Raw genomic sequence first — 20,029 nt, forward strand, 5'->3', positions numbered from 1 at the left:
AATATACAGAGTCTGGATTCTGTATGTTATTGTGTTGTCTTTGGATTTTCTGATTGCTAAATAAAGAAATGATAGCTACTAAGACATACTGAATTATAAAAACTGCTAGAGTAAACCAACCCATATATTTAAAAAATTTTTTGATTTCAAAATTTAAATCAAAAGGTATGTTTCTTTGTGGGAAAAGGTTATGCTTTTATTTCCACAGAAAATGAGAAGCTATGAATTCATCCTGGTTTAAAGAAAATCAAGTTTGGTTGGGAGAAGACCCCCCTGAAATCCGGGCTACAGACATTAAAAAAAAAGAAGAAACTTAGAAGAACTATAAGAAACATAACATATATTTTACCTGCCTAAACATAAAACAAAAGACTCATCTTTAACTGACTTGTGCACACCACATATTTCATACTTGTAGTGAATGTTACTTTTAAAAATTTATGTATTTCTTTACAGAAGCTTCTCAGTTTCATTTATTAATTGTTTCTCTCAGTGTCTGTATTACTGGGGTTATACCTAGGAAGTGGTTTCCTATGCCAATGCATTCAAGTGTACTTCGCACTTTCTCTTCTGTGAGGTTCAGTGTGGTTGGTTTATGTTGAGGTCTTTGATCTATTTGGACACGGTCAACAAGACAAAACGACAGCCTACAGAATGGGAAAAGATCTTCACCAACCCCACATAAGACAGAGGACTGATCTCCAAAATATAAAAAGAACTCAAGAAATTGGCCATCGAAAGAACAAATAATCCAGTAAAAAAAGGGGGGGGGGGGCACAAACCTAAACAGAACTCTCAATAGGAATCTAAAATGGCTGAAAGACACTTAAAAAATGTTCAACATCCTTATCCATCAGAGAAATGCAAATCCAAGCACTCTGAGATTCCATCTTACACATGTAAGAATAGCCAAGATCAAAAACACTGATGACACCTTATGCTGGAGAGGATGTGAGGTAAAGGGAACACTCCCGCATTGCTGGTGGGAGAGCAAACTGGTACAGCTCCTTTGGATATCTGTCAGAAAATTAGGAAATAACCTTCCTCAAGACTCAGCAATACCACTTTTGGGTATATACCTAAGGAAGATCAATCATACCACAAGGAGATGTGCTCAACTATGTTCATAGCAGCATTTGTTTGTCCTAGCCAGAACCTAGAAACAACCTAAATGCCCCTCAGCTGAAGAATGGATAAGGAAAATGTGCTACATTTACATAACGGAGTACTACACAGCAGAAAAAAATAATGGCATCTTGAGATTTGCAGGCAAATGGATGGATCTAGAAAACATCATACTGAGTAAGGTAACTCAGACCCAGAAAGACAAATACCATATGTACTCACTCATAAGTAGCTTTTAGAAATAAAGCAAAGAAAACCAGCCTGCTACAATCCCAGAGAACCTAGGCAATAATGAGGACCCTAAGAGAGACATACATGGATCTAATCTACATGGAAGTAGAAAAAGGCAAGATCTCCTGAGTAAATTGGGAGCATGGGGAACCATGGGGCAGAACAGAAGGGGAGGGGAGAAAAAGAGAGGAGAGCAGAGAATAATAAATAAATAAACAAACAAATGAAAAATACGTACTTTCAGAATGAGGGGCCCAAACACCAATGAAAACAGATGGCCCAAATGATCCAGCATTTCAAAATGCCCCCTATTACTGTCTACTCAAAACTCTGCATCTAAAATAACTTCAAGCCTGCTAGCTGAGATGGTCCAACCTCACAGACTACTCTAGCCTGAACTTCATTATTATCCCAATTTTCTCAAGGTTCCTGCAAATATAACAGTGCCCAAAGACAAGAGGAAGGAGTCTAGAAAACATGCCCATATTCACAAAAGATGGGTTATAGGTGTTTACTATCATTATTAAGGGGGGGTGGTTACAAAGTTTTATTGGTCTTAGTAAAAACTACGCTAAACAAAAGAGTTAAATTTAAAGATCTCCTTCTAAAGGGATAAAGGGGGATATGATATAGGAATGTGAGAAAAAAGGGTAGATTATTGAATCTATTTCAGTCCTAAAACATCTATTAATCTCAAAATATTTTACATTAGTGTGGACTTTGGTTTATTAATACAAATTTAAAGTTATTTTTCTATACTATATGTATGTTTCTACTCTTGTTTGGAGTTGCTTATGCAACTTACTTAAAAATGTAATGTGATTAATTAAGAAATACAGGTTAGCGGTTAGCCATCTATAATAAGCAGTAATGTTAGGTACGTTTTCAAGGTTAAACAGATATATTTAGATAGATGATCTTCAAACACTTAAAGGCCTACAGAATATGGCATGTGAAATGTTTTAATAATGTAAGACTTTTCTTGACAGTGAGATATGTCTGCTCCTGGCTGCATGAATTTATTTCGGAGAAGATAATAGATATCAAAGAAACTTTCAATGGAGTTTGCCTTTATTATGGCAAAAGCTAGACATTAGGGCAAAAAAACCTGCTTTTACCTCAATTGCTGACAGTATACTGTCCAAACTGGATCAGCATGACCCAAAAGAAAGCAACTGTCAGATTGCCAAGATGATAAATCAGTCCTTCAAAATTCCCTGCTTCTTAGCCAGAACCTGGAAACAACTTAAATGCCCCTCAACTGAAGAATGGATAAGAAAAATGTGGTATATTTACATGTAGTACTATGGAGTACTACACGGCAGAAAAAAATAATGACATCTTGAAATTTGCAGGCAAATGGATAAAGCTAGAAAACATCATATTGAGTGAGGTAACCAACACCCAGAAATGCAAATATCATATGTACTCACTCATAAGAGGCTTTTAAAATAAAAATTTTAAAATAAAGCAAAGAAATACCAGCCTACAAATCACAATTCCAGAGAACCTAGACAACAAAGAGGACCCTAAGAGAGACGTACGTAGATTTAATCTACATGGAAAGTAGAAAAAGACAAGATCTCCTGAGTAAATTGGGAGCAAGGGAACCACAGGAGAGGGTAGAAGGGGAGGAGAGGAAGGAAGGGGATGGGGAAAAATATATAGCTCAATAAAAACATAAAAAATTCCTTGCTTCTCAGAAATGTCTGTCAGATATACCAGGCCTGTAGGGCAAAGTTGGATTCCCCAGCATTATGGAAGAACCTAGGATGACTGTCCAGGGAGCCAGACGTCCCTGTTGTTAGTTAATATTTCAATCTACTGGGGTCTTTGATAAAGTTAAAGCATAAATAATTAAACACATAATTTTCCTTAGTTATGATAAAAAGGTAAATTAGTTATGAAACTCTAGACTCACAAAGATAAGATTGATAATAGAATATTTTTTTCAGATTTTGCCATATACAAATGGACTAGATATTGTAACTATAATTCTTACTTATTAACTGTTTTGTTGTATATAATTTTACTATGTTAAAGTTAAAACATTTTTAATTAGACAAAAAGGGGGAAATACGGACTATTCCTTTACAGTGTGTGACTATATGTCACTGTCATTGGTTTAATGAAGAAGCTGACTGGCCAATAGCTGGATAGGATAAGGTTAGGGAGGAACACCAGACAAAGGACACTGGGAAGACAGGCAGAGTCAGAGGGTCGTGGGTCAGATGCAGAGGAAGCAGGATGTGTAAAAAATGAGTCTCCATGTCAGTTATTTGGGAACTGGAGGATGGGTTATGAAAAGTTTGCCTATAGATCTCTCTCATACTGTGTCTGAAAAGCTGATTTTTAAAAAGAGATAATGCCTTAGCTAGAGCAACTTGAATAAAGACCCACCTTCAGAGGAGGGTGACATAAGTAAGATCTTTTCTTTTTTGAAATAGAAGCCAGGAGGTGGTGGTGCACACCTTCAATCCCAGCACTCAAGAGGCAGAGACAGGTGGATTTCTGTGATATTGAAACCAGCCTGGTCTACAGAGGGAGTTTCAGGATAGCCAAGACTATACAGAGAACACACAGAAAACCCTGTCTCGAGACACCAAAAGACTATGAGGTACACAGCATTTAAAATGAGATGTAAAAACCAGACACTGAGTATATTCCAAAGAATGGAACAAGATCACTAAGAATGCATTTGCCTTCCTTTACAAAGACAGTCATGACTGTTTTAAAAGCATCAATCTTTTACTTATACAGGAAGTAACTATGTTTTGATATTAGACAAGTTAGTTCAGTGAGTTCACTATACTTCCTTAATGAATGGATCTGATATTTGCACATTTAAAATGAGTAAGATCTACATGTGAAAATGTACCCTGACATCTAACTCCTATCTCAAACATCATACAAAGAAGTCAACTCTAGAAAAAGTCAGGAACTATCTGTAGATGGCACAAAGACGAAACCTTGAAAACTCCTCATAACCAAGAAATGGGCTAAAATATATTAAATACAATACAACAGTGCTAGTCATAAAAGGAAAAAATTTAATCAAAGTGCATTACATTAAATGAAATTAACAATCAAAATGCATTACATTAAATAAAATTGTCTTTAATGTTCATTTACCAAAGTATACCAATAAGGGAATGAAATGACAGGCCAAGAAAGGGAGTAGATGTCTTCAGTGTACACGGATAAAAGGAACTCATAACGGGACTACATTTCAGAGCTCCTACAAATGAATGAGACCACAAACAAGACCCAGCATGTCTGCAGCCCTAGCTACCCGAGCAACCTTAGCAATATTGTGAGGTACTAGAAAAAAAAAAAAAGGGAGGTGGGATTAACCGATGCAAAAAGTACGGGACAATTGCTATTCTTTACCAAAGAAAGCATTAACCTGATTAACAAACATGAACAGTGCATACCATGAGCCATCATGGAGACACAAAGCAAACTGTAATGCACACTGTCTAGACAGCAACACCAATCAAATTAGAGAGTACTCAGCAGTAGTGGGAGGTACAAGCTGGTACAACCACTGAAAACTCTGGTGATGTCTAGGAGTCTAAACATCAGCAACAGGTGACCCCTAAACTCTTCTCGGTAGAGAAATGTGTGATGAGTTCAGAGTGGATGTCCTTTAGTTACCTGAACCTGCTCACACCACAGACATAACTCAGCATTCCCGCTTCCAAGCTTTCTACATAGGGAATGATGCTAACACTGTAACAAACATTATTCTAACATGTCTGTCTCTGAAGGTCCTTAATGCTGACTCCTCAAGAGCACCATCTCATCCAGCTACATCAAGTCCAGCATCCTCTGCACAAAACAGCACCATCTTCACCAGACTGAAATAAAATCTGAAACTTTTAAACTTCTCCATTTATCCAAAGCATAGGGAGCTGGTTTTAAAGTCTTTGGTTGTAAGTATAATTGCCTCCTGAAATATTTTTTTTTCTTGGAATTGCAGTTTACTATGGCATGCAGGTACACTAACAGGCAGACCAAAGCATCTTGATACAAAGGTTACAGCATCCAGAGGGATCAAAGTATTCACTAAGTGAAACTTATTTGCCCATCAGCTCTGTAGAGTAGTCTCTGCCCTTCCCTTGGGAAGCTTCCACTAACAGTGATTTAAGAGGTATTTGCTGAGCCTGGCAAGATGGCCCAGAAGGTAAAGGCACTTGTCAAGTCTGATGACCTGGTTAGGTCCTATAGATTCACATGGTTGAAAAAGAAAACAAATTCATACAAGTCTTCCTCTGATCTCTGTGAGCATGCACGCACACACACACACACACACACGCAAGCACATACAAGCATATGTACTCACACAAATATATGTAATTTTGTCAAAAAAATTATTTTCTAAAACCCAATTTAGCAGCATATGCATAATTCCAGCATTCAGAAGTGTTGGTGGGGTTTCTGTTCTTCTTGGTTCCCACAATCGTTATGTCCCAAAGAAATCACACAAAGGTCTATGTTAACTATAAACTGATTGGCTCATTAGCTCAGGCTTCTTATTAACTCTTATAACTTATATTAGCCCATTATTCTTGTCTATGTTAGTCACATGACTCAGTACCTTTTTCAGCGAGGCAGTCACATCTTGCTTCTTCTGTGGCTGGGACCAGGACTGCAGAGGAATGGGCTTCTCTCTTCCCAGAATTCTCCTGTTCTCATTGACCCACCTCTACTTCCTGTCAGATTGTCCTGCCTATACTTCTTGCCTGGCTACTGGCCAATCAGCGTTTATTTAAAATATAATTGACAGAATACAGACCATGGTCCCATACCACAGGAGACTGAAGCAGGAAAATCATTCCAGGCTTAGAGGCTAACCTGGGCTACATTGAGACCCTGCCTCTAAGGATCAAACAAGAAAAAGCCATCTTCTGGAAAATCAACAAACTTATGGCTAAAAGTAAACTTGACATTTTGTTTGAATTTCATGATAAAATCTCCCAAAAAGGTGTTGCTTAAAGGTTCTGGCTCTTCTAAAGCTCACAGCTTCTGTAAGGATAGTGAGCAGTCCCCATGACAACCAAGTAGTCTAAAAAACAGAGGGTCGTCATGTGTAAAACCAGACCTGTTGCCAGGCAACAGGGAAGCATTCATAGCACACTGAGAAAGCTTTCTCAAAGCTTTTCTAGAAAAATAAACTTTTATGGGAGATACCAAAACTTCTTTCTTTCAAACACGGGGAAAACAGTACTCCCTCAAGTGAAGACTCCAGACAAATAAATTTAAGTAGTCTTCTCCTGCGGGTAGGGCCACCATATGGTTCACACTCCAGGTTCATACTTAAAACATGATGAGACTTTTGCTTTTGTAATTTCACTGTACAGTTCTTGAGTATGAACTTTGTGGAGGACAAAGTCATTTGAAAGTGTCAAAAAGCTAAACACTCCCAACAAAGCAAAACTTTAGCAATTCTGAATTTTCTGGTTTGAGCACTGAACAAAAGGACAAGGAGACCTAGAGAGAAGTTATAATACACACAGAAAAGGATGGAACGAACCAGATAATAAATAATGGGTAAAGATTAAAAATCAGCAAGAACTCAACATTTTAAATAAATACAGTTAGAGAAAACAAAAAAAAAGCCCAGATGCAATGTATACAAATCAGTATTTATGCCTACCCACACATCAATTATGAAGTCTGTGTTTAGAGGGTACGGTAGCCCACTGTTCCAAACTTAAAAAAGATACTGATTTCTTATTTTATTCTACATTAACAGAACAAAAAACTTCTTAAGAAATAATGAATTGTAAGATATGGACAAGATAAATCTAAGATATTCTGCGCCTTATATTAAGGATTAAAAAAATCAAAAAGTTTAAGTCAAGACTCAATTATCTTTTTTTCTTATTCTAATACAGATTGCTTAAGCAGAGACAGAATTCAGATCTGGAAAGCCACTTTACACTCAATCATTACACACGCCACCTGTCCCTCAATGTTTCCATCCCAAGAACTACAACAGTGTGTTATTCCAAACACCTCACAGTTTGGCAACTCAGAAGTCAGGTAGAAAAGGTGAGGCTGCTAATAGCATATACAAGAACACAAGAAATAACTGCCCAGCCGCAACATAGATCAGCTGAGCACATCCTAATGAGTATGATTTAAAACATCATCCTCTAGGAGCTATACTTCTATTTGTTTCCTTCAACTGATTATTCTAGACTACTACTTCTTAGAGAAAAAAATTAAGGTTTATAAACCCAAGGCTAATTTTTGGCATCAAGATGAGTGCCAGCTACAGGGAAATGTAGCGTATTTGGGCCTCCGTTCTGAACGGGCAGCGAGACAAGAGTAGAACGGGATCAGAGCGTCCGCTGCTGGAGCCTTCTATTTCTTTCTTCTGTGATCCTCTGCAGAGATACATTTGGCCAGAATGCTCACTGCCTATTTTAAAAGGATCATCGCTTCTTTGTGAAGGGTCAGAAAACACATCTCTACCACTAGCCACAGACCATGTGGCAATGGAGGACCAGCGCATGTCACTGCTATGAGCGAACAGGGTCCTCAAACTGAGGTTCTGCAGGAGCCATAGTTACTTGGCCCTCTGACCTTCCTACAATTTTGTACCTTATGCAAAGGGTGGAGGTGGGAAGAAAAAAAGCAAAAAGAATGGCAAATACAAGGCAGCTGGTACCATTAAACACCTGTCACATGCCAGCAGGATCAAATATGACTTTACTCCGTGCCTTTAAAGGTACAGAAGATGACTGAAATCTAGGCAGGTTTACAGTTGGTGCGAAGGACTCTTAACAGGGAGCTCCTGGAGTGCTGGCTAGACAGAGCAATGTCAAACCCATGTCCCCAGTGTCTCCCATGCCACTGTTCCTCTCTAGTTACAAGGTCAAAATTCATTTTACAAATACACTTTGTCTTATTAAAAAAAAAGTTACCATGAAAAGCTCCAAAAGACACACAAATATTAGAATGTTAGCTCCTACGCGACCCCTTTGTTTGGCTCATACCTCCCCTGCCACCTTTACTCAAAGTCTTTGAAGTCGTTTCCCCATTTAAAACAATCATTCATTATCAGTGAATGGTCAGTGCCTCACAAGTTTCTCTACTAAGCTTTAAACTACCTTTTAGATACCACACACTTAGGATCCAGGACTCAGATGATTCAGGCTGAAAGCCTCTTTCCTCTGATGCGCTCAGAAAACATTACGCAAGCTGTCCAGAGAAGGAAGCAATAAAGTGGTCCCACCCAGCTGCAACATCTACGAAGCAGGGCAATTACAGCATGGTTAGATATACGTAAAGGTGCAAAAAGTAGTGCTCACACGTCTGTATGTACCCGACCGAAGGTAAAGCCCACTCAACAGGAGGGAAATCATACCAGGTGCTGGAGGGCTAACCAGCTTCATGGGACTAGTGAGATCATGAATCTTAGACAAGAATGCACCATTGCTTTGCCAAAGCAGCATAATCACTAACTCCATCCTAAATCTTATCCTTATACCCACGGATAAGTGTGGCTATCTCTTATCAAATAAGCCTCTTTTTATGGAAAATTGGTATCATCACAAAAACCCACAACTGAGCCGGGCAGTGGTGGTGCACCCTTTAATCTCAGCACTCAGGGAGAAAGAGGGAGGAAGATCTCTAAGAGTTCAAGGCCAGTCTGGTCTACAGAGTGAGTTCCAGGACAGCTAGAGATGCACAGAGAAACCCTGTCTCAAAACAAAAAAACCAAAAAAACAAAACCCTACAACTGGACAACATGTGGACATTAAGGGATTGTGGGGAGTCCCAATGGCTCCATCTACACGGCAGCTCCTGCATCTATGGCTCAGGGAACACTGTGGAAGAAGGGGCAGGAAGAGCCTAAGAGCCAGAGGACCAGGAAGAATGTGGTGAAATAGTCTCTCCTAGAAATGGCAATGGCAGTATCAGTGGATATGTTAATGCAGAAGGGGAGAGATTTTGTAGGGGTCTCACCCCAGACAAAGAATTACAGGCTGCTACTGACTGCTGGAAGAAGGAAAATTAACTCTCTCAGGGATGAGCCTCCTCATTCGTTATCCAACACAGTGTCAGCTCTGAAACCATATATGTGCAAATAAAAAACCTTAAACTCAACAGATTTTACATACACACACACACACACACACTGAAAGAAAAAGAGGCTATCTCCTAGAGTGAAGTATATGAGAGGGGCTGAAGAGAGGAAAGAGAGAGAAGTGATGAGATTTTATTTCAATTAACATACTAAAAACAAATAAAAAATTTGAAAAGTAAACAAAATTTAACTGGAAAAATGTCTTTTTAAAATTAGTTATCTTCAATCAGAATAACCAGGACCCAAACATTATTTTCAGTCTCCTTTCTTCCCATCCCTTCTTCCTCCTCTTCCTTTTTCTTTTTTAAATGATATTATATGCGGACCAAATAAGGCCATTTGTTTCTACAGAAGCTCCCCACTTTTACTTAGCACTTAGTGAGCATGTATAATGTTTTTTCCCATCTCTTCCATTTCCTATAAAGTGGTAGACAAGCTGGTGCTCACGGAGCACTAGCGCCTGCTCCTCTGGATCCCCAGAGGCACGATCCACGTGTCTTTCACCAGTACTGCAATACTGCTGCTCCCCATTCGCAGGTGGCCCAGGTTCTGCAGCTTTACCCAGCACCATATGTTGAGGAATATGCAGGAGCTGCTCCAGCCACCAGGTTAATCAAGAATTTTTAGAGTGACAACACAGGTTACCAACCAGTACCCAGGAGGTGGGATGGGATGAAGACGTGGCTGGGGATGGAGAGGTCAGGGGATAACCACAAGCTGGACAGTCAAAGAGCAATTAAAAAATTCCAGCTATAATCCTGAAAACTACTGTGTGTACTGATTCCAAAAAATGCTTCCAAATAAACTCAGAATTCGAGAGAGCTCTTTACTTCTTGTCAGTTCACTAAATCCTTTACAAAGTTTTCAGCTTTCTTCAGAGAATGGTACTGATCTCTAAGCCAAACTTCTAAATCTTGGCAGCAAAGTCGATTCTCCTGGAAAGCTTTTATAACTCCGAGGCTTCCGTCTCACACAATCAACTTCAATCTGTTGGTCTCGGATGGAAAGCATGCCTACGGTCTGTTTTTAGGTCTCCCAGGTGACTCTGTTACACAGCTCTAACTAAGAGCCACTGCTCTGACAGACTGGGAATACAGTCACCATCCCATATTCTGCATCAACTCTGCACCACACACCATTCCAGGCACTTTAGGTATACACTTGCATATGTGAGAAGGCAGGTCAGGTGCTCTCAACAGATCACAGCAGGCTAATGGCAAACACGCTTTAATCCAAAGTGGTTTGGATTCTAAACCCACAAACCTCATGCTACAATTCCTCCTGAGTACGCATGAATTATATCTCTATCAAAAGAAAACATAAAAATAAGAGAATTAACTTCTACCTTTTTAGAAGCAACACAGTGACACCCTGAATCAAAGTAACCAAGCACATTTTGCACAGGGTAACCATATACATCTTGCAATAAGATAGCATGCATATCTTGCACTAAGGTAATCATGTGCATTTTGCATGGGGGTAACCAAGTACATCTTACATGAAGGCAACCATATGTACCTTGCAAGAAGGTAACATGTGCATCTTAAAGAAGGTAGTATATGCATCTTGCAGGAAGGTTGCCATATGCATCTTGCAGGAAGGTAACCATGTCCATCTTGTACTAAAGGGCACATGGTAACAAGTAGATGAGAAGATCCTCTTCCTCTAAGAAGATTCGATTTGAGATTTCTAAATTTTCTATGATTTCTCACATTATTTTATTCACCAGCTATTCAATATTAAATATCAAAAACATTTCAGTTTTAAAGCCAAAGGGAACGATATATAACACGCATTAATGTCCTACCTATTTCCGATCTGCTGACTCCAATTCCATTAAAGATTTTCAGGTAATTAAGGTGACAAGAATCAGAATCTTCAATGTCAAAGTCACCAAACTTGATGTGAATTCTCTCTCCCGTCTTTACTCGGATCTCCCACTCACACACGGTGCTGTTAGGGTAGGTGTACGGGTAGTTGATGGATGAAAGTGTCCCGCTCTCAGGGCCTAGTACGGTGTGTCCACACCCATCACCTGAAAAAAAAAACAAATTATTCTCCCATCTTAAGCTTACATGTAATCAGGATTTTTACAGACTAAACAGCAATGTATGACATCATATATTTTAGAGAGCCAGCACTTCCTTTACAACTCACACAGCAGATGACATACATGGTTCTGAGCACATCTACTCCCTGCAAGGAACCAGAGAAGTCAGGCTAGGCCAAAACCAACAGCACAACAAATTAAAATGAACATGATTTATAAGTTCAAAGATTTTCTTTCCATTGGCACAATTATGTAAGAGTTCAATATGTACCATAATAAATGAGACTATCAGCATGTATTCCTGGTAAACATTCTAAGTCAATGTAAATGTAAAAATGTGGTCAGCTTCACCGACTTACAAACACAAGATGCTCACAGAGGTGAGCCGCAGCATTTTTAGAAAACATCAATGCATATGAAGATGTCCCAGGCACCAAAGCAAGATTTGCTGGCGTTTAATTCTACATTCCATTGAGACCAGACTGTGTAACTTCTCCCAAATCTTATCTCTCTCAGAATACAAAGGAAAAAAACAAAATGTTAATGACTCACTGAAGACTAGGAAAGAAATCACCTTAATATCTTAGCAAAAGGATTACTTTGTTTCAGAAGTTTCTTCAGCAACTGAGCATTAAAATTTTAGTAACAGTATACTGTCTGGAAACATGAAATATTTGCATCTTAACTTTCTCACAGTCGATTTTCAAATAAGTGTCCAGGTCATTGACTAAATGTATACCTAAAGAATTGAGCTGTTGCTCCAAGGTAATATTCAGCATTCGGTAGCTATGGGATTCAGTGAGCCTCTCTGTAACAGGATGATGAGTGTATCCTTTTAATAAAAGGGCTTCCTCCTTTAAAAGAGCTATTGCTTGCCAGTTTTGGAATAGGATAGATCTTATGGAAGAAAACATTAAAATTAGTACTTCTGAATTTTAACTTAATCATCATGATCATGGAGGCTGTAACACACTTCCATCATGTTGATTTGTTATCTAACAATGCACTATTGACACCACTCACTAGAACAGACTAAAGATTCTAACAGCCTAGTAGTCTTGTAGCAAGTAGTGGGTGTCTAGCAAGAATGTATTAACTGGGCGCAACAGAGAAACTTCAGTTTACCGAAAAGCAATTTAACTTCCACAAAGGAACAACTGCCTGCCTGAACCCCTTTAACAACACTTGAAACAACACGTGTCTTCCGCTGGCAAAGTTTTATTATCCAATCCACATCAGTACAGCACATTTGTGTTCCTGAACAAACACTTCTCATATAAAGTTTAGTCAACAGTGAACTATATGTTTGAGCCCCACTTTTATTCATATACAAGAACTAGGCAGGGTGGATTAATAATATAAAAGACATAAGACGAGAATGAAACAATGTGGGGGTGAAATGCACCCTCTGATTTTCTCCAATAAAATAGGCTTTTACACAAACAGAAAAAGAAAACAAAAAAAAAACAAAAACAAAAAAAAAGAAAAACTAAAATTTCCTCCTGCAGCTACCATAAAATCCAGTGAATCTCCTCTGGATGTAACATAAAGCAAAATCACAAGGCTATAAGAACCTTCACAGTGAAATAAGCACCAAAGTCAAGCAACTTTGGCTGATCACTAACATTTCCCCTTAGAAAGGCAAAAACAAGTACTTTAACTCTAACATTTGAAACTAGCCTGTGATTCTTGGAAGTGTTTCAATATTTAAAAAACAATCCCTTGATAATTAAAAGCTTCAAAATGCTGCTATTTTCGATATGCAAAAGTGAAAGCAGCGATCGGAAGTGCGGATGGAGTCCCGAAAGCCAGCTCCTGACAACTCCGCACGGCTGTGACGCAGCAGTGCAGTTCATGCGTTCCCTGCAGACTGCCATTCACCGAAGGTTGTTACTTTAAAATGAATGCCACAGAAAAATACAAGCAGAGTGTTCAGAGTAATTTTTAGATGTCTTCATGTGCCTTTTAAATTTTCAGTAGAATACACAAATTGCTTCTTGTCCTTTTCACCATTAAAAATGGTTTAAGGTTAACAAAACAAATAATAATTGGTGAAAATAGGGCTTTTGCATGCAGTGTGATCATGAAAACAATTAAAACGGAGCTGTCTTTTTTCAGTATCTTGTGTCGGGGGAGGGAGGGCACAGCCGATGAATCTACAGCAGTGTGCCAAGAATGCTCTAAAATATGTGCTGGAGTTCAGCACTCCCTCCTCTCCAGATGATGTGCACCAGAAACCCGAGTTAAAAGGATGTCTCCAGTCTGCTGCAGTCTGCTGCAGTGAGCGTTCCCGAGTGTTTTACATTTCAAAAACTCTGATAAATTTAACCCAACTAGATAGAATTTGCCACCATCTATGTGTTTAGAACAGCCCAGCTGGAAGGGGTGGGTATGCAGAACACATATTTACTATGCCAGCGGCTGCATGTTTGCCTGTTGCTTTAAATGAAGAAACACACTTACATTGCAACTCCTGGACATCTCGCATGCAGATTCTTGACCTGTTAAACTAGCTCTGACCTAGAAAGCAGTAGTTCTCAACCTGGGGGTTGCGACTTCTTTGGGGTCAAACAATCCTGTCACCTGGGTCTAAGACCTTCAGAAATATCAGATATTTACTTTACAATTCATAACAGTAGCAAAATTACAGTTACAAAGTGGCAATGAAAATAATTTTATGGCTGGAGGTGGGGTCAGCACAACATGAGGAACTGTATTAAAGAGTCACAGCATTAGGAGGGTTGAGAACCACTGGACTAAAGAACCCATGCCTACAGTGTGGAGCACACTTCTCACCACTGAAAGGTCCCCACGTTAAATTTAAGTCAAGGGAAAACCATGTCCTTGCTTTCACTTCAAAAGTGGCAACCAATTTCCCGGTTATTTTTATGCTTCTTAAAACTAAAATCAATTTATGAAAACATCCAAAATATGTAAAAATATTTAAAAGTAAAGCCAAAACCTAGAAAATTATCAAGAGGCCGTCTAACTTACTTCCAGAGGAGGTTCCCAGCCCTCTTCCTCTTACAGAACACTGCAGGTTTTCCGTTGTCTCTAAGGAGGAAGAGGACTTCCACTGGTTTAGTTCTCAGCTGGGTTCATTTGGCCAAAGGGCAATGCTGCTCAGCTCACCTGGGGTGCAGTTAAAGGGTGGAGATTCGTACCTCCCACTTCCTAGTGTTTGAAGCGAGTGAATCCTTCAGTTTTAAGTTATAGTGAAAAAGTCTTTAAAATAATCTTCAATGAATGTTCACTAGAGATTCCGAGCTTCCAGTCTCAGAAGAGGGCGAGGAGGACGCTACAACAGGGTCACGTAGCTGTCCCTAGATTTTCTGACCAGCCACATACACTGAAAACACTGATGCTCTGTGCCCAGGACATGCCACCTACCATCGCCCATGTCTGACAGAGTTGACAAAGTACAACTACCACAGAAGAACAAAACCAAACACCACCCAGATCCTCCCATCACTGCAGTCTACACACTGCGACACTGGGAACTCTGCAACGGCCATCACCACCACCACCGCTGCCAACTTCCTTCTCCTTCCATGAACGGTCTCCACTAGACTACGAGTGACCAGAAAGGGTGGACGCCCGTTACTGTGTACTTTCCATTTTAAATTTATTTCAGTGGGGAAAGAACATTGGAATTTGATCTGACGGCTTCATCGCTGGGCTGCAGACAGATGTACCCAGGGATTACTCAGAGACCGTGTGCTCACTTCCTCTGAGGAGTGCAAGGCCAGATGTGTTAAGGCAGATAGGAGATTTTGATACTCTTCCAGGAAAACAATGGAAAGACTTTCCTTCATTTTATTTTTTACGAGTTCTCCCACAGAAAACAATGAGCATAATCAAATGACCACGCAATAATGCAATTAGGAATACAGCCTTATTTCAGGCTGTTGTAATCAAATTCCAAACCAAGTGTGTCTTTAGACAAGTGTGTGTCCGGATGCTGATTAGGCTGGGTCTCTGGTCCCCTTGTATTTTAATGATATGGTTACTAGTAAATAATACCATTGCTGAGTTTTAATATTAGGAGCCCTGTGGCTTCTAGAAATGTATCCTTTAGCAACAAATGCAAACGCAGGAAGCCTATAGAAATATGCCCCAAATATAGAGCAATGGAACTTTCTTTACAGCTCAGCCTTTGTCAGAGAGTTTCAAGAACTGTGGTTTTATCAGTGAGATGGTGAGCCTAACTATGCTTCCTCTAAGTTTTGCTTCTGACATATCTCAGCATGCATCTGTGAGATAAGACAAACATGCAGCATTTAGTGAGAAGAAAGCTCATAAAGCAAAGTTACAACTGTTAACAATACATTCAGTTTCATTCGACTACAGTGGAGTTTTTACTGTTTTATTCATACTATGAATTTCACACCAGAAGTAATAGGTCAGCCCTAAAACTATCAGATCTCCTAAGCTGTATAACTACAAGCAGATATCACTTAGTGCTCCTTGTCCCAGTAACATCCTGTGTTCTGAAGTCAATGCTGTCTAAAATTAATGTTGGTGTTGTGGTTTTCTTTGGATGGGTGTTCCTGTGGTATATCTTCCACAGACCATAGTTTTAGACAGACTTCTTGAGCACGGGTTCTTCACAAAGGGATACAGCTGACAAATCTCAATAGACACATCAACTTCCAGAGCTCAGGAGAGAGTCCTTCTTGGTCCTGTACATTCTCTGGATCTAGGCAAATCCATGACTGGATGCTAATGGCTACACCATGTATTTGCCCCTCCTTGAGTTCCCAACCTGCACTCATGCCCTCTGGCAATCACTCTTCTTTACTGTTCCTGTTGCTTCTTCCAGAATGCCAGCAACTGGAAGCTCTGCTGTGCAGCCTTCTCAGAGCAGCTTCTTTGACTTAAGAAATTAAGGTTTTTACTGCCTGATAGCTCCTTTCTCTTAATTATTTTCTTAATACTAAATATAAAGCAGATATGTATGTAGAGCCAAGGGACAACTTTTAGAAACATAAATAATCCCATCATTCTTTCTTCTACTGAAATTATGTCTCCATGTGGTCTTTATTATTTATTATTGGGAATTTCATGAGTACTGTATTTACAACATCTCCCTTCTCCGACTCCTCCTATGTCCCTCCAGGCTCTCAAATTCATAACCTCTTCTTTAGCTATCAGTTACATACTGTGAGTATATGTGTATCACATGTATATGCAAATAGAGCCTCCCGAGTTCATTTACTGTTGTTTATTTACATATGTGTTTAAAGAAGCCACACCATGAAATCTCCAAAATCCAGTCACCTAAACTAGACTTGGACAATGACGCCACCAGTTGCCATGCCATGCACTGAGGATGGGGATAACTCTGGGCCCTACTTCAGATGAAGAGCTGAAGGTAATTAAAGGAGAGGAGGAGTCTCCTTTAATTCAGGGCATGAGTCCCAAAGAGGTTATGTAGTCTATGAGATAATTCACAGGTCTGACTTAAAAAGGAATGTGAACTATGCAAATCCTCACTACACGCAGACTTTACCCAGGACACCACTGTTAAACTTCAGAATTCTACAGCAGGTTGAGATGCCCATTCTCTGTAAGTCATTTTGACCTTGAGGTTAGCTACTGTAGCTAAGCTACCTTTTGCTATCTGTAAAATGGGGACAGTAAGAGTCCAAACTTCATGTGTTGAGAAGTGGGGATTTTATGAGCACACCTGAGAGCAAGGGCAGAACCCACCCTCATGCTCTTGTCACACATTTGTAGTGCTGTTCTCTCAAAACTATAATACCACAAAAACCATACCCAACCTGCTTTTGTCTGTTGTGGGCTGACCTATTACATTTGGCTACAATTTTGCTAATTAACAGAAGGAAAATGGCCCCTTGCTTTTGAAAATTTGTAGCAACTTCAGAGGCCCAGATAATCTCTGGTAGTATGAGGATAATAAATTCCTGAGAGATGCTTCTTACTAAGCATTTCTACTCTAATTGAGTAGCCCATTCACTTGGAAAGTTCCAGAATTCCCCATCTTTCTCCAAATCCTCAAAACTTGTCATCTACTTAAAAGATCAGCTTCCGCTCAGCCAGGGCACAGCATTTCACATTCAGTATCCCCAGGCCTTCAGGGGACAGCTTTTGCACGCCATGGTGGGCCCTGTCCATAGGGTTTACAGCAGGCAGATACAGCAAGGACTTCAGGGAGGGCGAGTTCTTTCAGGAACTGTAGCAAATCTCTTTACTGTATTCTAGTGTGCTTAATTACACACATTATGGCAGCTGACCACTGCAATCTGGAGGGCAATGCATTCTACTTACATGCACGGTCCCAGGCAGGCATAAAACACAAAGCTCTTAACACCCCCTCCTTAACTCAGAAGCAAACCCCAGACAAGAACTTCTGAAACCCTCCATAATTCCATATAAGCTCACCTAAATGTGATTTCTACCACGCAGATCCCAAGGCAATTGTGTGGATTCAATAAGACCTTACTGAGCTGAGAGTGGTGGCATTTGCCACCATGCTTAGAAGGCTGAATGCAGAGGAGTCAGAGCTTAACGCCGGCCTTAGCTAATGGTCTGCAGCAGACCGGCTGGGACTGTATAGCAGGAGCCAGTCTCACAAACACATGAACACAACGACTGTATATACAAAGCTCTTTAAATTAGCATATTCAGCTGGGCGGTGGTGGCGCATGCCTTTAATCCCAGCACTCGGGAGGCAGAGGCAGGCGGATCTCTGTGAGTTCGAGGCCGGCCTTTACAAGAGGTAGTTCCAGGACAGGCTCCAAAGCTACAGAGAAACCCTGTCTCGAAAAACCAATAAAATAAAATAAAAATAAATCAGCACAGTATTAAAAATTCTACTTGTTTCCCACCCTGAGAAGATGACCTTGTCGATCAAGTGCTGATCCTCCTGAAGACTGTCTGGAGGTTCTGAACACTTATATGACATCATGCCTCCTGGTTGGCTGACTGGTCCATGTGCGGGTACTGACTCACCCGGTGCCTACTCACTCTTCCCTCCAATTTCTGTGTTTTGCTCAAGAAGGAAAATCCCAGAATTTCTCCAGTTTAACACTTATCTCGGGGACTTCCAGCGACCATGATCTCTTCTACATTGGGCTGGCTTAAGAGGGGGAGAGTGTAGGGATATAGCCCCACCCATTGGGGGCGTGTTCGCCTTGGGCTAATGTTTACTGATAAATCTGCCGGGCGTGATCCCAGCAGCCCCTTTTTCTCCGCTTTTCCTGTTCTCCGCGGGAACCTGTGATCCTGTAAGTCTATTTCCTTATTAAAGCTGTATATATCCTTATAATCTGTCTGCATTCATTTACGCCACCACAGGAGAGCAAAGCCCAAACCCTCATTTTGGGGGTACAGCTGAATGCTTTCCCCTCTGGCTTAGTGATGTGCAGCTCCACTCTGAAAATTAGCCCAGAATCCCCCAATAAGTTCTCTACATGCAGCAGGTTTGGATTTCAGTTTCTACGACCCGAAGAATCCTAACTAAAGCACACCCACCACCCTTGCCATGCCTCACATCCAGACAGCAAGCTCCTGGGATACAACACGAACACAGGCAAGCAAGGAAGGATAAGATAAACCATAATCCAAAATGACTGTAAAGGGTGAAGTTCAAGGACAGCTGAGACATATCAAAAGTCACAGAGTTAACAACAGGAGGGAGGAACAGCACTGAGTGCTGAGTGGTTTTGTGGCCGTTTATGGGCTAATCATGATTTTCTTTCGATACCTGAGTCTTCAACTTGCAGAATTTGACTCCTTTCATTGAGTGGGGTAGAACTTCTATGAACAGTAAATGAGATAATGGCCAGGAATATGGATGGAGAAGAGGGTCTTCACATTTGAAATGGGGATACTTTAACTGCCGAGCAGAAGAGGTGAATTAATGTCATATACTGATCCACTCACTGAAAGACCAGAGAGACAGCTTTAAATCTGTGCAGCCCATAAACTTTGACACAAGTGAGACACGCCTGCAATTCTTGATCTACTTTCTCCTGTAGGAAGGAAAAAGGCTGTGGCAATTATCGGAAACAAACTCTTAAGTCAGAATCTAAAGGAGATGACGCAGGTGTTTGTTCAACTTTCTGGCAATGATTTGGGCCGTCACCACTCTTAAAAGCAGCTAATCAAAGAGAAGATCTTACTAGATTAACCATGCCTATATTCAGAGCTCCAGCTTGAAGGAGAACTCCCAGAGTCAAGAAACTATAGCAAAGAGGACTGGTGCTCCTGGGAGGGCTGGGGAAGACTGATAGACTCTTAGGCCCTGGGAAGCAGGCAGTGAAATTCAAGAGAGGGCTCCATTCCCAGGAGAATGAGACAAGTGTCCAAGCTTCTGGAAGCATGGCTATGTGTGTGGATTAGCCAAAAGCATGAAGGACTAGCACCAAATAATGTGCAGGGGTAGTAGATGCACAGCAGAAAGGCGGTTATTACAAACATTCTGAGCAACAGACACCACAGCAAAAATTAGAAACAGCAAAACAAAACTCTGTTGACTAGAGTACTTGAAATCCAGC

The 20,029-nt window shown here is 40.3% G+C and overlaps 1 protein-coding gene across 3 annotated transcripts in view; it reads right to left on the reverse strand.

The window, feature by feature from the left end:
* Window positions 1-20,029, reverse strand: part of Dcbld2 (discoidin, CUB and LCCL domain containing 2) — a 66,956-nt gene that overhangs the window by 41,458 nt on the left and 5,469 nt on the right. For all 3 annotated transcript variants that reach the window (XM_057763437.1, XM_057763434.1, XM_057763435.1), the window contains exon 2: window positions 11,265-11,492. In XM_057763437.1, coding sequence (XP_057619420.1) covers window positions 11,265-11,492 — 228 coding nt within the window. The remainder of the gene's footprint in view (window positions 1-11,264; window positions 11,493-20,029) is intronic.

The sequence above is a fragment of the Chionomys nivalis genome, chromosome 3 (assembly GCF_950005125.1).
Source record: "Chionomys nivalis chromosome 3, mChiNiv1.1, whole genome shotgun sequence".
Lineage (NCBI taxonomy): Eukaryota > Metazoa > Chordata > Mammalia > Rodentia > Cricetidae > Chionomys > Chionomys nivalis.